This window comes from Leucoraja erinacea, chromosome 10, assembly GCF_028641065.1.
Source record: "Leucoraja erinacea ecotype New England chromosome 10, Leri_hhj_1, whole genome shotgun sequence".
NCBI classification, from domain to species: domain Eukaryota; kingdom Metazoa; phylum Chordata; class Chondrichthyes; order Rajiformes; family Rajidae; genus Leucoraja; species Leucoraja erinaceus.
The window spans coordinates 7824616-7848619 of NC_073386.1; the positions used below are offsets into that span (position 1 = coordinate 7824616).

The window sequence follows — 24004 nt, forward strand, 5'->3', positions numbered from 1 at the left end:
CCAGTGCAATATAAACATAAAGCAGCAGTATGAATTCTTTGTGCACTCATTATTGGGGTGTTTGACAAGTCATTAAATTCACAAATTACAACATAAAATATTGTTGAAAATGCAGACCTTGCAGCATGTGCTGCATTCCCTTTAATACAGCAATGAATGCAGTTACCTTCCTAGCTATGCATCCAAATCACAAACAGAACACAGACTCATAAACAAAACATGTATATAAAGGTCAGAATTTTTTTCCATTATGATAAGAGACCATAATGAAGTTATCCTTATTGACTTTCCTTAGAAATCTCAAATGTCAGTATTTTTGCAAACTATCAGCACTTGCTATAACACCCATATTGCACTACATCTTGAGGGTAATGCAGAAAAAATGAGGTGATAATTGCATATTAACATAATTATTCTGTAATCCCTTTGAGCAGCCTTCCTGGGTCATTTAGTAAAGCAGATTAAGTACAACCTTTCTGTCATCAGAGCTATGTTGCCCACTTTTTGTCCTCTAACCATTATTTATGATGGAATAGTAATCTAAAATTAAATAAACATGGTTTGCTTAAAGGGCAATTTTATGATTATTTTTGACTAATATTTCAACAAAGAATCCATGCACAAATTGATGAAATTATTCAATAAAGTTAGTACAAGCAAATAGTTTCAACAAGTAATTGTAATACTGATCATCACATATATCAATTTATAGTTGTGTCTCAATATTACATGTATCAATGTGTTTCATAAAATTAAGGGCCAACTGCACATTGTAATGTTCAATTAATAAGATCAATATAATAAAACACACATTGGAAGCTACACAAGGCATAATGCTCATCGCCTCTATTTTAAAACTTATTTTTGCCTTTTAGACAAATTTCAACCTGCTGCATCATTCCTCTGAAAGTCACCATGACATAGTGTTGGGGTTGAGCTATGATTAAGTCTTTATAACAAAATAATTTGGAATATCATCTATTAGTTTTCTTCAGCTAGCTCAGGCACAGTGATCCTGGAAACCTGTATGTTCCTTTCTCCTTCCTTCTCTATCCTGCTTGATAAAAATAACAGAATAGTCATGCATAAATTATCACGCTGACATTGCAATGATCAGTATATTGCAGATGGCGTCTTAAAGAGCCAGTGAGGTGAAGACCTGGGTCCCATCCATACACAGCAGAAACAAACTGCCTGAAGCTGAACTCGATAACTAGAATATGGTGCGTTGGAAGGTTCTTCAATTAATTTATTTTAAAAATTAAAAATTGGATACATCTATTGCTGTATCATTGATTTTCTGACCTACTAATAACAAAACACCATGGTACAAGAATGAGTGATGAAAAGCAAACAAAGGCACAAAAAACAGCTAATAAAACATGACTGGCAGTCATCCATGGTTTCCAAGAACACAAAAGGAGTACAAATGTGGACAAAAGAGGAATGAGATTATTTGGTCAGGAAGTAAGAAATCTCATCTATAGTTCATCTTAAGAATTGTCTTGGCATCTAGGATAACCTCCTTCCATTCCAGTACAGTGGATTGTCAGGTGGCTGATGAGGCTAATAGGACCAGCACATTCTGCCATAGGTGAAGTAGGAGATGCCTTAAAACATGGTTAATGTTTTATGTGTCATTCCTAACTGTCATCGTATGTCATGTTGTTACTTGCGGGCGGAGCACCAAGGCAAATTCCTTGTATGTGAATACTTGGCCAATAAATGTATTAATTCATTCATTCAGGTGAACAGCATTGAAGCTTCTTCCACTGCTTGTGTTTCTGTACATTCCAAGTATAGGGATTTGAGGTTCTCAAATCCATTGCAAATGCTCCCTTTCATTTTAAATGGTCATGGGCCAGGTTGTAATGTCCCCACCAAAATCATCAGTTCGGAGGGCTGTACAACTTTGCAAACATGTTTTTCTTGAACAGTTTCATCTGTCCGTTGGGTAAACTCTTTCCTTTACTGAGCTTGAAACAGTGAGTTTTGGTGTAAGATCTACATTACATGGCCATCCATCAAAGCTGTCAGTGTAAATGGGGTCACAATGCTGATCATTTTGGCTTATGAGAAATGCTGATATTGATTTGCTTAACCCACTGGTTAACTTGGAGAGTTTTTCAGAGACTTTAGTGCTCTGCAGTGCTCAATGTAGGTAGTCTGCGGCCAAGAGGCACACATATGGGCAGGATCCCGGTTACTGGTAGACCATGAGCTTTGCACCATGCTTGAGATCTAGCATGCATGTGACAGGACATCTCAGTTAGCATAATTTTGACCATCTTCAAGAAAGAAGCAAAATGCTAGTGCAGAAACCACAGAAACCAGCCGTCTAACCTCAGATTATCATGCAACCTAATCTCCCTTCCATTTGCTCCATCTACATTTCACACTACCTCGGCAAGGTCATCAGCTTAATTAAGGACGAGTCTCTCTTCTCCCCTCTCCCATCAGGCAAGAGGTACAGAAATGTTAAATCGCACACCTCCAGGTTCAGGAACAGTTTATTCACAGCTCTATACAGAGCATTCAGAAAGTATTCAGACCCCTTCACTTTTTCCACATTTTGTTACGTTACAGCCTTATTCTAAAATGAATTAAATTCTTTTTTTTCATCATCAATAAACAATACCCCATAATAAATGTGAAAACAGGTGTTTAGAAAGTTTTGCAAAGTAATTAAAAATAAATAACTGAAATATCACATTTACATAAGTATTCAGACCCTTAACTGAGTACTTTGTTGAGGCACCTTTGGCTGTGATTACAGCCACAAGTCTTCTTGGGTATGATGCTACAAGCTTGGCACACCTGTATTTGAGTAATTTCTCCCATTCTTCTATGCAGATTCTCTCAAGCTCTGTCAGATTGGGTGGGGAGCGTCGATGCAGAGCTATTTTCAGGTCTCTAGAGATATTGGATTGGATTCAAGTCCGGGCTCTGGCTGGGCCGCTCAAGGACATTCAGACTTGTCTTAGGCTGTGTGCTTAGGGTCATTGTCCTGTTGGTAGGTGAACATCTGACCCAGTCTGAAGTCCTGAACGCTCTGGAGCAGGTTTTCATTAAGGATCTCTCTGTACTTTGCTCTGTTCATCTTTGCCTCAATCCTGACTAGTCTCCCAGTTCCTGCCACTGAAAAACATCCCCACAGCATGATGCTGCCACCACCATGCTTCACCGTAGGTATGGTATTGGCCAGGTGATGAGCGGTGCCTGGTTTCCTCCGGACGTGACACTTGGCAATCTTGGTTTCATCAGACCAGAGAATCTTGTTTAGGTGCTTTTTGGCAAACTCCAAGCAAGCTGTCATGTGCCTTTTACTGAGGAGTGGCTTCTGTCTGGCCATTCCACCATAAAGGCCTGATTGGTGGAGTGCTGCAGATATAGTTGTCCTTCTCCCATCTCCACAGTGGAACTCTAGAGCTCTATCAGAGTGACCATCGGGTTCTTGGTCACCTCCCTGATCAAGGCCATTCTCCCCCGATTTCTCAGTTAGGCCAGGCGGCTAGCTCTATGGTTGCAAAGTTCTTCCATTTAAGAATGACGAAGGCCACTGTGTTCTTCGGGACCTGCAATGCTGCAGAAATAGTTTTATATCCTTCCCCAGATCTGTGTCTCGACATAATCCTGTCTAGGAGGTCTACGGACAATTCCTTTGTTTCATGGCTTGGTTTTTGCTCTGACATGCACTGTTAACTACGGGACCTTATATAGACAGGTGTGTGCCTTTCCGAAACATGTACTTTCAATTTAATTTACCACTGGTGGACTACAATCAAGTTGTAGAAACATTTCAATGATAATCAATGGAAACAGAATGCACCGAAGCTCATTTTTGAATTTCATAGCAAAGGGTCTGAATACTTACGTAAATGTGATATTTCAGTTATTTATTTTTAATTACTTTGCAAAATTTTCTAAACACCTGTTTTCCCTTTTTTATTCTGAGGTATTGTGTGTAGATTGATGATTAAAAAAATAATTTAATCCATTTTAGAATAAGGTGTAACATAACAAAATGTGGAAAACGTGAAGGGGTCTGAATACTTTCTGAATGCATTGTATCAGGTAACTGAACCATCCTATTGCCAATGCAGAGCTGCCAAGTTTTGTCAGAGCATTTCAGTATTCCAGTAAGTGAAAATCAGTATTTTGCTGAGGAAATCAGTATTTTTACGCAGTGCCATTTTGCTGAAAAAATTTGTTTTTTTAATATGCGGTCATACACATATAAGAGTACAAGAATGCATAACTTTGCTACCAATTGACATGTCTTCTACGCACCTTATGCCCCTGTCCCACTTAGGAAACCTGATCGGAAACCTCTGGAGACTTTAATACAATACAATACCATTTATTGTCATTTGAGCCTCAGTGAGACTCAAACGAAATTCCGTTTCCACAGCCATACAAACAAAGACAATTTCCTACAGACATACACACAATTTAATTCACACAAACATCCATCACAGTGAACCCACGGTGATGGAAGGCAAAGTCTTTTCTCTCCCCTGTTCTCCATTTCTCTCCCGATGTCCAAGCCCCAGGCGGGCGATGCTAAGTCCCACGGCCATTTTAGGCCGTGCCGGGCGGGCGATTTACGTCCCCGCTCCGGGTCTTTCCAATTCCGCGACACGGGCTGGAGAAGTCGCGTTGCGGGAGCTCCAGGAAGCGGTCTCTCCCCCCGAACCCGCGAGCTCCCGATGTCCCAGTCCACCAGACCTGTGGCTGTAGCTGGAGCCTCCGAGCCCCAGGAGTCGAGTCGCAGCAGCGAGTCACCGCCGCTCCCCACGCTCTGAGTCCGGCTAGCCCCAAGATGGTGAGTAGTCGGCAGCTCCGCAATCTCCCGAGCCCCCGGGTCGTTCAGGTTGGAGGCCACTCCACGGTGCTAGGCCCCAACGACAACGGAGACCCAACAGGGAAAAGGTCGGGTCTCCCGGACAGGGAAGAGATTTTAAACAGTCCCCCCCCCCCCCCCGCCCCTCACATATACACATTTAAAACCAGTATTAAAAAAACACCAACACTACATTTAACTAGACAAAAAATTAAAAAAAGACAGACAGGCTGTAGGGGCCGCTGCAACGGGTGAGTCGCGCCGCCAACAACTTTGCGCCCCACCCAAGGTTTCCGTGCGGTTCCCGGGGGTTTTGTCAGTCTCCCTAATGGTCGAAAGTGGTTTTCGCTTCTTCTATGTTCCTCGATTATTTCAAAAAATTCAAAACCGGTCGCGAATAAAAATAGGTTGCCATTAATCGTTAAATTTTTAGTCGAAGCCGGTTGCGATGCTAGTTGAAGGTGGTTGCCGGAGGTGGCGGGTAGTGGAAGGTAAGACCTTTTTTTCACCCAGTTTTATTCCACCAGGGAGGTCGACATGCAATCTGCTTTCTTAGAATTTTTACGTGTTATTAATGTTTCTGTATCAGAGTCATACAGCACGGAAACAGGCCCTTCGGTGAAGTCATCCATGCTGACGAAGATACTTCATCCAAGTTAGTCCTATTTGCCCACTTCTGAACCACATACTTTAAACTTTCCTATCCGAATGCATCCGCATACATAAAATCGATAAATAAAATGCCTCTGGCATAGCAGTAATGGGTAATACTCTCTTGGCAATGGCATTTACATTTTTGAAGAAATATTAGAAGTATGTCGCACACATAATTCCTAGCATGCAGCATGAGTCTTCCAGTGATAGGGAATAAGCAATCTCATATCTTCACATATACTAATATACTAGGTTTGCATATACTAGGTTTACAAGGTAAATTCCCGGGATGGCGGGACTGTCATACACTGAAAGAATGGAGCAGCTGGGCTTGTATACTCTGGAATTTAAAAGGATGAGAGGATATCTTATTGAAACATATAAGATTATTAAGGGTTTGGACACGCTAGAGGCAGGAAACATGTTCCCGATGTTGGGGGAGTCCAGAACCAGGGATGCAGTTTAAGAATAAGGGGTAAGCCATTTAGAACGGAGACGAGGAAACACTTTTTCACACAGAGAGTTGTGAGTCTGTAGAATTCTCTGCCTCAGAGAGCGGTGGAGGCCGGTTCTCAGGATAATTTCAAGAGACAGCTAGATAGGACTCTTAAAGATAACGGAGTCAGGGGATATGGGGAGAAGGCAGGAACGGGGTACTGATTGGGGGGATCAATCATGATCAAATTGAATGGCGGTGCTGGCTTGAAGGGCCAAATGGCCTACTCCTGCACCTTTGGCTATTGTCTAATGGGCCTGTCCCACATAGGCGATTTTTCAGCGGACTGCCAGCGACTGTCAAGTTGCCGGCAGTCGCCTGAAAAACCGGCAACTGGAAAGGCGACTGTCAGAGTGGAACACGCAAACTCATCGCTTCCTTCACCAGCCCGTTATGCAGGCGGGTGACAGGGCAAGCGGGAGGAGCGCTGTCTAAAAAATTCACATGGTGCAAAGCCAAGGTTAAACAGACGCAAACCGCGATGAACAAGAAAGTTGGCGCTGCAAAAAGACGGCTAAAGCACAGTGGACGGTAGGTCTTTTAAAAGAGGGGGGAGAAGGGGAGAAGGAGTGGAGACAACTTTTATGAAGCTAGAGATACACGGCTGTGAAGCTCGGCGGACATTTAACATTACCGGTCAGTTATCCTTGGTTCTGAAAACTACTGCTTACCTTTTTTTCCCCAATGAGCCAATGACATTCACCAGTCAGCACGGGCTACAACCTACGAGAACCTCCGACATCCTGGAAACCCATTGGGGACATACTTCTAATGCATGCTTGGAATTATAAGTGCGACATACTTCTAATATTTCTTCAAAAATGAGAGAATTACCCATTACTGCTATGCCAGAGGAGTATAGATACTCCTAGCGACCCACCTAAGGCTCGAGAATTCTCGCTACTCACCATGGCGGCTTAATGCTAGTCGCCGCTAATTTCTCAACATGTTGAAAAATTCACGGCAACCATAATGAGGCCGCGAGTAGTTCCCAGAATGCGGGAACTCCTCACGACCATGAAGGCGACTTCCCGGCAACTACCCGCGAACATGTGGCGACTGCATAGTCTCCTGCGGTCACCTAAAACGTCACCTAAGTGGGACAGGCCCATTACCCTTATTTTGGCAGCTTTATTTAATGACTGCCATTACCAATACAGAAATTGGTAAAATGATTTCCCATCCTATTTGGGACCATTTGCCATTCTGATTTTCTTAAAAGTCCAAACAGATTGGGCTTTCTGGATTGATTGAATGTCATTAATATATGTCATTAACATTCGCACATGACCTTATGTAGTGTGGATGGTCATCCATGAAGCAGGTGATGATGGTTATGCCTAGGACACTACCCTGAGGAAATAATGCACTGATGTCAAGGGGCTAATTGATTAGTATGGGTCTCACAGGCTATGGGACGAAGGCAGGAGAATTGGGTTAGGAGGGAGAGATAGATCAGCCATTATTGAATGGCGGAGTAGACTTGATGAGCCGAATGGCCTAATTCTACTCCTATTCCTTACGAGTTGATAGATCTCCATCAAACGCTATCATCTTCCTTTGTGCAAGGCATGGAGTGCTTTCTCTTTGATGTTCAAGTGCCATCAGGCTCCATGATAAATCGTAGAACAAAAAATGCTACCTTAACTCTCAACCCACATCCAGAATTTATTTGTTAAATCCACTTTTGACCAAGTCTGTGTTTCAGTCTGGACTTTATCAAAGGAACTGATGCGCTATAGCGTGCTTCAATGTTGAAAACTATATTCTGCACTCTGTATCCTCTCCATTGCTCTATCTATTTTATTTGAGTTTGAACAGATTGTATCTATGCATGGTATATCTATTTGGTATGGATAGCAGACAAAACAAAGTCTATCACTGTACCTTGCGGCAATAATAAACCCAAACATCATTGAGTAAATTATCGGCACGGAAATGATACTAGTTAGTGCTATTGATGAAGGCTTCCATCACTTGCTGTTAACAATCGATCAACAGGGCAATAATTAGCCAGATAGGATTTATCCTATTTTTTTCGTGAACAGAACATGGCTGGACATTGTCAGGTAGGTGCCAATGTTGTAACTTTACTGGAATTGCTTGACACAGAGGCACAGCTAATTCAGTTACTACAGATGTGATGTTATCTTATCCCATAGCCTGTGCAAACAGTCACGAGATTCTAACTGCATATAAAGTAGTATGTTGTCTACTCTTTCTTGCAAAATAAGTAATCTCACATTTTTTCCACACTTCTTGCTATTTCCTTTATAGTTGCATGCTCTTTGGGCCCTCATAAGCCACTTTTCAGCTAGCACTTAATAATCAGCAGACTTCAATATTTTACCAATTAATTTAATATAAAATCCAAATCATTTAATATAAAATGTGAATAATGGTATTGATCAAGGTAGTTATCAATAAATGTCACCAATGTGAAATCTATCTACTAGAATAAAAATGGAAAATTCGGGAGTTTAGGTCGCAACTGCGAAAAAAGGAAAGTTAAGGTTTCAGGTTTTTAAATGGTATTGTGAAACTATACCCCTTGGCTATAGACTCTTATTTTTCAATCACAGTTTATACCTGCAGTGTTTTTTATCCTTTAACTAATTTTCTATCGATACAAATAGATTTAACCTACCCACAAGCCTTTAATTTACCTAATCTTTGTGCAATACTGCATCATCCGATGCTTGAAAATTCAGGTATTCTACAGTGCCCGCCATAATGTTTGGGACAAAGACCCATCATTTAATTATTTGCCTCTGTACTCCACAATTTCAGAATTGTAATAGAAATATACACGTGGTTAAAGTGCACTTTGTCAGATTTTAAATAAAGGCCATTCTTATACATTTTGGTTTCACCATGATGAAATTACAGCAGTGTTTATACATAGTCCCCTCATTTCAGGGCACCATAATGTTTGGGACACAGCAGTGTCATGTAAATGAAAGTAGTCATGTTTAGTATTTTGTTGCATATCCTTTGCATGCAATGACTACTTGAAGTCTGCGATTCATGGACATCACCATTTGTTGGGTGTCTTCTCGGTGATGGTCTGCCAGGCCTGTATTGCAGCCATCTTTAGCTAATGCTTGTTTTGGGGGCTAGTCCCCTTCAGTTTTTTCTTCAGCATATAAAAGGCATGCTCAATTGGGTTCAGATCGGCTGATTGACTTGGCCACTCAAGAATTAACAATTTTTGAGGTTTGAAAAACTCCTTTGTTACTTTAGGAGTATGTTTGGGATCATTGTCTTGTTGTAGAATTAACTGCCGGCCAATGGGGTTTTGAGGCATTTGTTTGAACTTGAGCAGATAGGATGTGTCTATACATTTCAGAATTCATTATGCTACCACCATCAGCATTTGTATCATCAATGAAGCTAAGTGAGCCAGTACCTTCAGCAGCACCAGGCCATAACATCCCCACCACCATGTTTCACAGATTAGGTGGTATGCTTTGGATCTTGGGCAGTTCCTTCTCTCCTCCATACTTTGCTCTTGCCAGCACCCTGATATAAGTTAATCTTTGTTTCATCTGTCCACAAGACCTTTTTCCAGAACTGTGGTTGCTCTTTTAAGTACTTCTTGGCAAACTGTAACCTGGCCATTCTATTTTTGCGGCTAACCAGTGGTTTGCATCTTGCAGTGTAACTTCTGGATTTCTGTACATGACGTCGTCTGCAGACAGTGGTCATTGACAAATCCACACCTGACTCCTGAAGTGTTTCTGATCTGTCGGTGTTTGGGGATTTTTCTTTATTATAGCGAGAATTCTTCTGTCATCAGCTGTGGAGGTCTTCCTTGGCCTGCCAGTCCCTTTGAGATTAGTAAGCTCGAAGTAAGTGCTCTATTTCTTCTTAATGATGTTCAAAACAGTTGATTTTGGTTAGGCTTTAGGTTTGGCCGATGTCTCTATAATAGTTTGATTCTTGTTTCTCAGTCTCATAATGGCTTCTTTGACTTTCATTGGCACAACTTTGGTCCTCGTGTTGATAAACAGCAATAAAAGTTTCCGAAAGTGATGGAAAGACTGGAGGAAAGGAGACTGTGCTGAGAGCTCTCTTATACCTGCATTAAGGAGGCAATTAAATACACCTGAGCAATTACAAACACCCATGAAGTCATGTGTCCCAAACATTATGGTGCCCTGAAATGGGGGGATTGTGTTTAAACACAGCTGTAATTTCTACATGGTGAAACCAAAATGTATAAAAATGGCCTTTAGTAAAATCTGACAATGTGCACTTTAACCACATGTGATTTTTTTTTTCTATTACAAATCTCAAATTGTGCAGTACAGAGGCAAATAAATAAATGATGGGTCTTTGTCCCAAACATTATGGAGGGCACTCTACATTCACTCTATCACTGTACATTCACTGTATATTCCCTGCTATCTAAAGCCTCAGCAATCTCAGTTGGTGTGGCAAACACCTTTGACTTTTAAATTAAAAAAAAATATTTTGATTAGCTAGTATGATTGAACTTCCCTTGTATATATTAGTTAACTAAATTGAGTACTTACATTTCTACAGCATTAATAAAAGCTATTGTACTGTTCGTACAACATTCTATTTGAAATCTCCTCCCAGTGCTCCCCAAATAATGTTTACTCAATCCAAGCAGAAGGATCAGTGGGACATTTTTTCTTCAACTGGACTTCTTTAAGAATCTGGAGTAAATTCCAGTGATTCCCCATATTTGAAATCAAAATTCTCATAATAAATGTATATTGCTCTTCAGTCTCCTCAAAATGTTCCTTCCCCTGTTAATGTGCTTGCAAAGACCATCTGGGCTGCATCATTACATTATACATTACATTATTGGCTTGTTACTGGCTAAGCTCAACAAAGCTCCCAAAAACTGAAATTATGTTTGAGTGTAACTTAAAAGCATTGAACCTATGAATTAGTATGGATATCAGTTTAATATTATTTTAAGTGTCCTTCACAAGTTACAAGCACAAAGTGCATTTCTAGAAGGTCAAAAAGGCTGCTTTAGATCTAACGTACAAGAAAACAGATGGCAGCACTGGTCATACATTAACATGGAGAAGAATTGTGAATCCTTTCTCATCAAGTAATTGCAATTCTTTGCAAATTGGCAGTTCTGCAGCACAGCCATTCAATTTAAAAATAGAACAAAGCTAAATTCTGTAAATCCTGTGAATTTCCAAATAACTGTAGCATTTCTGCTACATATTATACAGAATTTTCAGAGTTTTAAAACATTGATATCATAATTCAATACTAGATTTTATTTAGCAATAGTGGTTTTTAAAGCATGCAATTGAAGCTAATCTTTTCTAGTCGAAGTCATTCAAGTTTCTTACACAAACTAAAAAGAACACTCCAAGTGTCCCACTTAAGGCTGTGTGTATTAGGGTAATAAAAATTACCTCTCTTAACTAAAGTGTTTCCCTTTTTAAGAAGATCAAGAATAGAGGAGCTGCCTCTATTCAAATTTGATGTGATTTCCACACCTACCTACTTTGTTTGAGAGATTTGCTAATGACAATTATTGACAGATTTCCTTTAGCATAATAAAACATGCCTGCTGCCCTACAAATCACATATTCTGGCGACAGGACAAACATGAGTCTGTCCTGTTAATCTTGCAGTAAAGAAAAACAATGAACCAGTACTGATGCAAGCAGCAAGAATTAAATTGCTTTTATGAGGTGTGCATTTGTCATTTGAATATAAACCCGTGCATTTTGTTTTCTATTAGCAAATAATAAATTAAAACCGCTTTAGCACCAGTTTGTGAATAAAGACTACAGAATAATGCGCATTACAACTCGTTGGTTTATTAGTACAAATCTGGCAAAATCTCATCAAGGCAATGCTACTGGAATAAGACAAATGAGACAGCCAACTTGGGGAAGCACAGGTCTGTTGCAGCTTATATAATGTTAAAGTGCCTTAAATCTGCATACCAAATAATTGTCTTCAAAACAATATCAGCCTGAATAATTTTTCATCCTTACATTAAAATAACAAAAGCTGGGGATTATTCTATTATTTATCTTACCCTTTAAAACTGCAGGAGTAAAGCACAATGAAAATCTCTGTCATGCAGAGCACATCCTTGAGTGGAAAACTCAATCAAAACTTTAGACTCAATCATTACCTGCATTACCAGTATTATTGCTACTCCAGTATGTTTAATCAGTATGTATCCACTATTACAAATCACCAAAATGTTCTGGCAGCTCCTCTATTCCCTGTGACCACTACTATGTTGGAAAAGGGCTGCAACATCCAGGGTTCATCAGCTCTGAGATTTTCTCCAAGTCATAGAGTCAGAGAGTCTTACAGCATGGAAACAGGGGCTTTGCCCCAACTTGCACACACCGGCCAGCATGTCCCATCTACACTAGTTTCACCTATTTGCGCTTGGCCCATATCCCTCCAAACCTGCCCTATCTATGTACCTGTCCAAATGTTTCTTAAATGTTGCGATAATACATGCCTTAACTATCTCCTCTGGCAGCTCGTTCCATATACCCACCACCCTCTGCATGAAAAAGGTGCCCCTCAGATTCTTATTGAATCTTTCCCCCCTCACCTTAAACCTATGTCATCTGGTTTTCGATTCCTCGACTCTGGGCAAGAGACTTGGTGCATCTACCCAATCTATTCCTCTCATGATTTTCTACACCCCCATATCCTCCTGCACTCCAAGGAATAGAGTCTCAACCTTTCTCTATAGCTCAGGTTCTCGAGTCCTGGCAACATGCTCGTAAATCTTCTCTGCACCCTTTCCAACTTCTCCAACTCCCAAAATTAGGCTTTCCACTCCTGGATATCAGAGACGTCTTCTTTCTTCAGTAAATCTGTCCCCCTTGCTGTTGTGGATGGAGCCCTCATCCATATCTCCTCTGTGTTCTGTAGTTCTGCTTTCTTAGATAAGTATTTTCAGACAGCAGAGACTTTGGAATACCTTGTATTAAAAAGTGGCTGTGACCAACTGTACAGCGGCTTTTACAGAAGAACGTAACAAAACGGGAAAGGGACAATTTGCAGAGTTTCGTGGAAACTTGTGACAGAAGGGGCAAAGCTAATGAACTAAACAGTCTCCTTCCGTGCTAGAAGTTTTTATGATTCTCATACATATACATCAGGAGAAAGCTTTTCATGAAGAAATAACCATTGGCATTCTTTAAAAAAATAAAAAAAATTTAAATAAATAAAAGTCTCACAAGAAATCATTGTATGATACATTAACTTGATTTGGAAGAAGATGTTAGCTGTTAGTGGGTGTCTTTTTTTATATGAAACGCTCAACTATGGCTTTATCTTCTCATTCCAGAAAAGGTAGAGGGTCCCACTATAATATGGTGACTATATTAATGAAGAGCAGGTATGCCTCACTCTCAATAACAAACGGATTATTTCACCATTCATCCATAGCTGTGGCCAATCACCCGTGCAGTATTTGAGTGAATGAAAAGTCATTGCATGCACAGATCTTTTTTTTTTAATAAGTGAAAGGCCACAATTGAGAGAGGAAAATACAAAATGACACAAATTAAATTCCACTCTTTTTATACGTATTCTAATACATTTTGGCTTAAGTTCCTGGGCTGGAATGTGTACAAAGCTCTTTAAAATGCAACATATCTGACTTTAATACTAAAACAAACACATACATGGACAAGTTCCTGTATTTAGATTATACAAATTTGGTTCATAGTGTTTTTCAGGAAGCCACTAATGCATCAACCACAGATGGTGCTAACCTTTGAGCTTGAAATCTCTTTCAACAACCAGGCTATCAATTAGAATCTTGCTGAATCTGTAAAGAATCTGGCTTCCCGAGTTGAGAGAGAAAAGCAAGATCTGGCTGGCATTACTCATTAATGCTGCATAATCATGACTTGTGAGGAGTTAAAGTGAGTTTATTTATTATATTGAAAGGATTCATTTTTACTTTCTGAGAATCCTATGAATGAGATAGAAATGAAACATAGAGGATTTCTTTTGTTCGTGTGGAACAATGGGGCATCTAGAGTTCACAATTGCCTGTTCTTGTTCCAGTCAAAATACAACAAGAGCTTTATGTCCGTTCTTGCAAATTGAGCAATTACTGGGCAACACCAAATTTCAGTGATTTTCTGGATAATTACTGGATTCACCATCAGCTAATTATGCTTCCTTTTTACAGTGTGTCGAATGTCTTCAAAATACTGCAGATGCAAAAATAAATCTAAATAGAAAATGAGCCTACCTAGATCTAACATTTTTCTTTCCACCGAATCTGCATGCTTAATTAATTCCAACACTTTCAATTATTTGGGTGCACTGGGACAATCGGAAAACTTTCCTCTCAAAACAATGGCCAATCCTTTCAGCATACAGACGTAGAAATGAATAAAACAAGGCTAGACACAAAGTGCAGGAGTAACTCAGTGGGTCAGGCATCTCTGAAGAAGTGTCCCGACCCAAAACGTCACCCATCTTTTTGCTCCAGAGATGCTGCCTGACCAGCTGAGTTACTCCAGCACTTTGTGTCTATCTTTCGTATATATCAGCACCTGTAGTTCCTTCCTACAAATAAAACACGTTACTGACTGTATGCATATAAAGTAGACCACTGTATGTTCTCCACTAATCATAGACAGCCACCAAAAATGGAGATTAAAGATCAAGCCATCCACTAATAGCGCATTTTGACAAAAACTGTTAGTTTGCCTTGTGAGCTACAAAAGTGTAACCAAAGAATAAGATAACTTACTGGTAATCTTAAAACTAGGATGTTAAATATAAAGCAGCAGCAACAAAGCATTTTTGAACTCTCACGGCAATAGCACGGGAGAAAAGCCTGTAACTTTAAACTGTGAAACGAACGTAAATTATTTTGAAGTCCGTAATCACTAGGTCACCTCAAGGATGGCACCTTTAATATGGAACTGCAAGATCAAAAAAGCATGCTGCCATGCTGCCTTAAAAGTAACATACCCCAAAGTTAACTATTGATACTACATTTGAGAGATTGGCATTATTAAACAAAGCCGTCAATTACTACTGACCTTAGCTACCCACGTGAGTTGTCGGAGAGCGCAATGAATTTTCAACCACAATTGTGTGGTATAAGAGTCAAATAGAAGCCAAAGCAAACAAAAGCCATCAAATCGTTTTTCCTCATATGCAGTAATGAAGCAGCAATCTAACTACTTTGTGGCCATTTCACTGCTACATCGGTGTACTTCCAAAATTATTCTTTGTTTAGATTGAATTAAAATTCTCAAGCAACCAGGGTGGGATTTGAACCCAATTTCTGAATATTAGTTTAGAGAATGCAAGTCGGAGTAATCTTATTCTGTGATAGGTGCCAAAAGCTGCAATTATATTTTCAACTAAATATTTTCCTGTGTGGAAATGGAGAAAATCTTGAAAAGCTAAAATAAAAATATTTTTAGCTAATTATGTAAAACTGTGGTTATTGGCAAACTCTTCAAATTAATTTTAAATTAAATCACTGCATTAGCGGTTGGTTTAGTTTTTGGTTTAGTTTAGTTTAGAAATACAGCACAGAAACATGCCCTTCGGCCCACTGAGTCTGCACCGACCAGCGATCCCCGCACACTAACACTATCCTACACACACAATACAATTTTACACATGCACCAAGCCACTTAATCTAATTCAACGTCTTTGCAGTATGGAAGGAAACTGAAGATCTCGAAAAAAAACCCACACGGTCACGGGAAGAACGTACAAACTCTGCACAAACAGCACCTGTAGTCGTGAACAAACCCAGGTATCCGGCGCTGCAAGTGCAGTAAGGCAGCAACTCTAACACGCAGTGCCGCCGTGCCACAGTGCCGCCCTTTACAGATTCACCAATCGCTTTAATTATTGACCCTTCCACAACAAGCTTAAAATAGAAATGCCACCTGATGAAATTAAGTGCATTTTTAATATTGTTTAACTTTCTTTTTGTTTCCATAATTCAATGTCATTTACAGATTTCTTTGCTTTGTAAAAGAAGCATCATCAAAACCAAAGCCCATCTCTCCCATAATCCCACGTTTGAATCTCCAGTCAGGTTTTGTGCACAGAACCAAAGCAGGAATAACTATATGTGTATACAGCACTCTCTGCCCTTATTTTTATATATCTCTATAAAACTGCACCATCAACCTTCAACCGTTCTTTTAAAATCAAACTTTGTCAAGACTCTCTTCAGTTTCAATCTTGCCCATATGATTGCAGCCTAGGTAACTCTTCCTGCCCTGCATATTGCAAAAGTCGTTCCCTGTCCCCTCCATTCCATCAGATTCCTCATAATAGCTGTAAGCCCTACTCTTCACCAGCTTTGTCAAGTTATCAATCATTTTTTAAATACATCAAAAACTTCTTAGCGATTGTGTTTTCTTCCCAATCACTGAATTGATGATGAAACAAATTGACTGTAAGGTTCATATTCTGTTAGACCCTGTGCTCAGCTGTTGGTTCATATCTTTGTCATCACAGCCAGCCTTCTCCTAAAATGGTTCAGAATCCAGATCGATTAGAATGGCAGGGCTGGCCTGAAGATTGAGGTAATTTCAGTTATTTTTATGTAGACTTAGCTTATCATTCTTAATTATTGTGGTTAACATGTCTTTAATAAATGTTACCGTTTTAAATTTAAATAACTATTAAAATCTCGCATATTTTCTACCCGGGAAGTTCTGGGGGCTAGCTCATTAAACGTATCTATAAAGGAACTAAGTACCTTTTTAAAAGGATTGGGGGATTGAGGGCTTTGGTAATCTGGCACTGAGAAGAAGTTGAGGCGAGGGAGGACGAGCATGATCATACTGAATGGTGAGGTAGGCTTGAGAGTGCTAGGTGAACCTATCCTGCATCTATTTTCATGTGTTCGGGCGCTCATGACAATTCATCAGCTCGCTATGAACGCAAGAGGTCCAGGATAATTAGACTCAAACAACCACTCAGTTGGTGTAGCGCTCCTGTCATTTTTATCCTGAATGGCTCAGTCTTCCAACATCTCAATTCTTAACATCTGGATAAACATCTGGCCAGAGAAGAATAGATTTTCTGTAGAACAAAACAGCTTAGATGAGGCATCATCTTCGGCACGGATGATTTGCACTGAAGGGTTGTATCTGTGTTATCTGACACTATAACAGGGTAGATGTTAAGAGTGTAGAATCTCCAAAAAGGGGACAATCGTTTAAAACTGAGGCATGACTCACTAAAAGGGAGGAAAACAATGGAATTCTCTACCCAATAAAATTATTGGGAGTATTTAAACAGGAAATAGGTACATTTTTGAAAAACCATGTGTTGAAGCCTATGGGAATTTTGCAAAGAAAAGGTGATGAGACCTGGGACAGATCAGTCTTGATCATATTGAATCGTGGAGCAGACTTGAGGGGGTCAAGTAACTATTCCTTGCCTATTTTCTTATGTTCTTATGTTTGTTTGCAAGCATGCATTACTTTCTAAAAATTGTATTTTAAAATTGGGTTGATTGAAACCGCATAGTTGAGGGTATTCCAAAGACATCATGACTAAAATCCATTCCACCTCGCATCTTGTAAGGATTCTTGTAAACATTTCATGTTCCCAGTGTCTCAGTCTCATCTGCTCTGTTTTAGCGGTCCACTCCACCACAATTACATCTATTCCAATTCCCATAATTTTGCTCTCGACCTGCCCCACCAGCCCCCTATTCAACAATTCAAGAGTCTGTAATTTCTAACACCTGCAACTTTATGACACCAGACTCATCTCCCCTACCTTTCAATATTACAAAGGGATTGCTCTTTCAACGGCATTCTGGCTTGTTTCCATCAAGGACTATTCCACTTTTCCATACAAATGCAGGAGATCAACATCTGCCTTCTTCGCTGACATCATGGGACTCAGCATTCCTTCCAGTGTTAAATGGCAACAGTAGGATTGTTATTACAGGTGCACAACCTTTTATCCGGAGTTCCGGAAACCGAAAAACTCGGAAAACCGGCCATTTTTCCCCAGGATGTCGTCTGCGCACCAAAGCTCGCGTTTGGCGCCAAACTTGACCCGAAGGGGTAATCTTAGTCCCCTACCTGGTCGGAGAGGCGGGGAGCGGTCAATGCCTTACCGGGTCGCCATGCAGTAAGCTCCGCAGCGCTGTGGCCGCCAACTCCCAGCTGGGGCTGCGGGCGTCCAGCCGCGGGCGGCGCCGGTTGTAGCTCCGACCCCGGCAACTCTACCCCTGGCTGCGAGGCGCTCCAAATCCACCGCCGCCCGCGGCCAGACGCCCGCAGCCCCAGCTCCGCGAATGTTGGGAGTCGGCGGCGTCGCAGCGCTGGGATACCAGCGGGGAGCGGGCAATGATTTACAATGATTCCCCGGTCTCCGGGGAGGAGGCAGCCGCTCTAGACTTTTCAAGCCGCCCGCGCTACCTACCTAATCTACACTAAAAATCTTCCATTCGGAAATCCGAAAATGTCCGAAATCTGACAAGTGTCTGGTCCCAAGGCTTTCGGATAAAAGGTTGTGCACCTGTATGTGATTAGCCTGTGCCCATCAGTGAAATACCCCAGTATTGTACAATGACAAACAGAGTATGCCAGTGAGTATACCCATGCCCACCAATGCAATAGGACTCTAGAGCTGGATATGGACCTGGAGTTATACTTGGGTCTACAGGAGCAGGCTGGGCCTGATATGGTGCCCGGGTGCTCTATTGGTCTCAGGCCCTTCACTAGCATCGGGTGAGCTGCAAGGATCAGGAATGTTGCGGAGGACTGGGAATAGAGTGGAGAGAATCGAGACCTACATCAGATCTACGAATGCAGCTTCCAAAGAGCTTTCATGGTCCCCATGCACCTCTGCCAATAACGTCACTTGCCGCTCCTTTTAATGCATTTGGTTTTCTTGAGGAGACCCACTTTACAGAATCAGCTCATATTTCAGAAATATTGACGACCTGAATAATTGTTAAAGGGCAGTCAATTTCCTTTCAGAAACCTTTAGCACAGTGAGACATCGAATGGGACAGAAGTAGACCTTGTGGATTGCCGGTGTGGGACCCATCCTGTGAGGTCGATATTCTATGATGTTGTGCACCATGTTACTGGACTTTCCAACTTTTCAAATATTTTACCCATATAGGCCCATATTTTATTCTTTTTTATTGAAACACCAAATATGGGACCTTGACATTCCATTATTAACTCGTTCAGTTATCTTTAGATCTATTCTACCCTCCTGTGCTTCAATTAATTTAAATGGAAAATCAGCAGCATTAACATTTTGGACCATTAATTTTGTTATAAAATTGATCCATCGCAATGAAATGCAACAATTTTTTTAAATCTATAAAAAGATTTGCACATACATAATAAAACGCCATAGTTTTAATGAAATGTTTTAGAGATGGGCGGCATGTTGTGGTAGAGCTTACAGCACAGAAGACCTGGGTTCGATCCTGATTACGGGTGCTGTCTGTACGGAGTTTGTACGTTCTCCCCGTGACCTGCGTGGGGTTTCTCCGAGGTCTTCGGTTTCCTCCCACATTCCAAAGACGTACAGGTTTGTAGATTAATTGGCTTGGTATAAATGTAAAATTGTCTATCGTGTGTAGGATTGTGTTAGTGTGTGAGGATCGCTGTTTGGTCCAGCCTCAGTGGGCCGAAGGGCCTGTTTCCGCACCATGTCTTGAAACTAAACTAGAGATAATAAAATCATTCAAATATTTATGATTTGAAAGCATTAAGATCTGACAATACTCAGAATTCTAGATGTTAACCTTTTTACTTTTTTTTGTTAAACACAACCAAAACATGAAGTGCACTTACTCCTTACACTCCTCAGCCCCATCTGTGTCTTTCAAAGCCATGTTGTAGCTGGAGGCCAAAGGGACTAAACACCAACGATATCGGTCTTAAATTCTGTTTCAAAACAAAATTATATGAATTCACGTCATTTCCAAAGTAACAATCCATCATTTAACAAATTTAAATAATAATTTTCCTTTTATTGTGGGCTTTCCAAAGTAGGGATATTCCAAAATATGTTGGTCAAACATTGCAGATAATCAGCCTTTTAAAATGCTAATGATACAAGATAGCTAAAAAACTAAAAACAAAGAGAACCCAGCAATATACATTCAAAGGTACAAATATAGAGAACATGTATTTTAGCTTCAATTGTTTTCATAGTTTAAAATGTAGCACATTCATTTTGAAAAGTATGTTTTTGTTACCAATTGTATTAGTAAAATGCAATTCAGAAATCTTAGTTCACATTAGGGCATTGGCTTTGTGATAGAATGCTGAAATGTTATTTAAACCATCTTTGTTTGAATCTTAGCAATGATTGACACTTAAGTTGTTACCCTCAGTGGCCTTGGCCTCAGTGGTACAGCTTACTAGCGCAAGAAAACATTTCCTATTACTGGTACACGATAGGCCCATTCCCACTCAAAGTAAGCCATCAATTAATTGATACTGATAGTGCCTGCAAATAAATCTTACTATCTTGGTTGAACAAGAGTCATTAAAGAAACAGATAGATAGAAATAAATCAAAATAAAATTACAATGAAAGAAATTCGCTCTTCAGGAAGCTACCCTTTTGTTGTGAAAATCATTCAACAGAAGTGCATAAAAACGTAAGGAAATGTAAGGAAAAAACATGACCCAAAATAAATATACCCTTATCAATTTAATATTTAAAAATAAAAATTTACATATGTCGGCAACACTCTCACATGTCACTATTTAACACTCAAATGCAATTGTTTTAGAAAAGTACAGCCTCTTTCGAACAATATCACCAAATAAAATCACACTGTTGCGTAGATTTCGAAGCATTTTCTATAACTCCTGATCATCCTGAGACTCAAGTTGTTGAGTGATTGTATAGCTTCCCATTTCATTCTTCTATCTGAAGTCCTGTGTCAAAGAATGTCATGCTTCAAACCACTTACAATTCTGATTCCTTAAAATAACTGAATAATAACCTTTGTCTGTATTGGGGAAATAACTTTGGTTTTTTTTGGCATGTGTAATATAAAATTGTATCCCTGTTGCTTCATAAAGTTTGCTTATAAAACCAAAGAAATAATCAAATATTTAATTGATGTTTTTTTGCAAAGATTATAAGCAAACAGACATCCATCTTTGCGTTATACCTGCCAAAATAAACAAAGTTAGCGCTGTGTAACTACAAGGTATAGCTACTAATAGGCAAATAAAACAATCGAGTCTGTACTTAATTATGACATTGTCAGGGCTTGAATTTTACAGCTTTTTACCTCTGACTAAAGAACATCCAAAAATATAGTTTTAAAAAGTTTTTTATTTCTGCTGCTTTGGTTATCACATCAGCCATGCACTTTGATTTATTAATGTACTTTTATTAATGTGGATATTCCAAATGATTAATGATAAACTGAATGAGTGAGTGAATGAATGAATGAATGCTTTATTGTCACAAGTGATAAGTCACAGTGAAATTCCTTGCTTGCATACCCAAGGTATGCAAATAGTAGCCACATAAGGGCGCTGACAAAGTTACAAAGTATACACAGTACCCGAGCCAGGTCCCCCTTTGTTCTTCCCTTCCACCATTCTCCCCCCCCCCCCCCCCCCCACACTCTCATGGTGCCCCCCCCCCCCCCAAGCCGGGACCTCCATTTTAAACTGTTCTCCCCCTCCCTCGCAGTGATCCCCCCACACCGTGTCCCCATTGTTCGTCCCCTTGCCTCACGGCACACCCCTCCCCACCGCCGGGTCCTCCATTGTCTATTGTTCTTCCCCCTCCATCACAGCAGTTCCCCCATGCCGGGTTCTCCACTATCCATTGTACTTCCCCTTCATTCACGGCGCGCCCCCCCTCGACTCCTCCTTTGTTACTTCCCTCGGCAGTGGCGTCCTCACTCCATGTGGTCCATCCTCGTCTATCGGTCGGCCTCTCCAATGTCACTGCCTGGTCCTCTCCGGATGCCTCTGTGGCGCTGTGCCAGGTCCCAGCCGCATGGCTCCATTGACTTACGGCGCTCGAGCTCCGACCCAGGCTCCTTCAGCCACATGCTCAGTCAGCCGTTGGCTCCACTGACTGCGGGCTCAGACCCGCAGAGGGTCCGGCCTCGCCACCTCTGCTGGCCGAGGGCTCCGGCCTCGCTGCTCTGTACAAACTGTATCTATTTATTTACAGATAGTGATCAGAGAGGGTGGACACAAAATGCTGGAGTAACTCAGCGGGTGAAGCATCATCTCTGGAGAAAAATAATGAGCAACGTTTTGGGTCAATAGACAATAGGTGCAGGAGTAGGCCATTCGGCCCTTCGATCATCCCCAAACAGTGCCCCGTTCCAGCCTTCTCCCCATACCCCCTGACTCCGCTATCTTTAAGAGCCCTATCTAGCTCTCTCTTGAAAGTATCCAGAGCACTGGCCTCCGCTGCCATCTGAGGCAGAGAATTCCACAGACTCACAACTCTCTGTGAGAAAAAGTGTTTCCTCGTCTTCGTTCTAAATGGCTTACCCCTTATTCTTAAACTGTGGCCCCTAGTTCTGGACTCCCCCAACATCGGGAACATGTTTCCTGCCTCTAGCGGGTTGAGACCCTTCTTCAGACTGATGTCAGGGGAGGGGGCAGGACAAAGATAGAATGTAGGCGGAGACAGTAAGACTGGTGGGAGAACTGGGAAGAATAAGGGGATGGAAAGAGAAAGCAACGGCTATCTGAAGTTAGAGAAGTCGATGTTCATTCAGAGAGGCTGCTTTTCAGAGATAGCATGAATTGTAGATAGAGTCAATTATTGGAAGTCTGGTCTCTGTGATGGGCTGTGCTACATCTACAACTCTCTGCAATTTATTGCGGTCTTGGGCAGAGCTGTTCCCAAACCAAGCTATGATGCAATACGGTAGCATGCATTCTGGTGCATCTGTAGATGTTTGTAAGAGTCTTTGGAGACATGCCAACATTTCCTCAGTCCCCCAAGGAGGTAGAGGCTTGGATGTGCCTTCTTGGTTGACGCATCAATGTAGTTGGTCCACGACAGATCATTGGTAATATTAACACCAAGTAGCTTGAAGCACTCAATCATTTCCACTTCTGCACCATTGATGCTGGTTAGGGCATGTACTCAACCATTATGTTAGAGTATTGGTACATCAGCATCATTCACGCCTCATAAAGTGGCAATAATTCTCATGCAAGAATTAATAGTAAAAGTAACCAACATATTGACATATCATTTCTTTTGAAGAATCCTTCCTAATCTTTCATTGATGATTTCAAAATTTTGCACCATGCAAACGAGAAGCGACAGAAAACAACTGAGAAAGTAATGAAGAAGTCTGAAGAAGGGTTTCGGCCCGAAACGTTGCCAATTTCCTTCGCTCCACAGATGCTGCTGCACCCGTTGAGTTTCTCCAGCTTTTTTGTGTACCAACTGAGAAAGTAAGTATGATTGAATTCAAAACTCCTTTCAAAAGTAACTACTGATGAGTTGCTTGTTACGTACTATTTTCTCACATTGATTTTTATCAATCATGTTGTCTTTTCGATCCTAGTTTTCCAAAACAGGAAAAGCTGGTTTGAATCGACAATGTGATTGATAAAATCAAAGAGCGAAAACATAACGTAACAAAAAGAATGACAACAGCAGTGGTATGTGAAGAAATGAAACTCGGAATACCGTAAGGTGATGCAGTGAAGGAGGCTTCACATCATGTTCTAAGCACTTTGATTTAAAACAGATCCCAATCATCGGAAACCAAGGCATAACCAGCACCACCTAGTGGTCATCTTTTCTTTTTGATTTTGGTACCTAGTTAGAATTTACATCACTAGATGTCACTATTATTAACAGTAAATTCACAAAAACACGTTAATTTTCTGCTGCAAGTATCACATAGTTATTTCACAGCAAACAAATTGTAAATATTATGGCCACAACTTCTGTTGTTTCAATGACATTTATTTAAAAACACATTTTCATAAACTTGCCAGATTTATTCAGTTTTGTGCCAACTGTGAACTG

At 40.6% G+C, this 24004-nt stretch overlaps 1 protein-coding gene across 6 annotated transcripts in view; it reads right to left on the reverse strand.

The window, feature by feature from the left end:
- The window catches only part of znf644b (zinc finger protein 644b), a 107905-nt gene that overhangs the window by 21392 nt on the left and 62509 nt on the right, over positions 1-24004 (reverse strand). For 5 of the 6 annotated variants that reach the window (XM_055641380.1, XM_055641379.1, XM_055641378.1 and 2 more), the window contains one exon: positions 19811-19903. The exons of the other annotated variant lie outside the window; for it this stretch is intronic. In XM_055641380.1, coding sequence (XP_055497355.1) covers positions 19811-19851 — 41 coding nt within the window. In that variant the 5' untranslated portion in view covers positions 19852-19903. The remainder of the gene's footprint in view (positions 1-19810; positions 19904-24004) is intronic. 6 annotated transcript variants of the gene reach the window in all.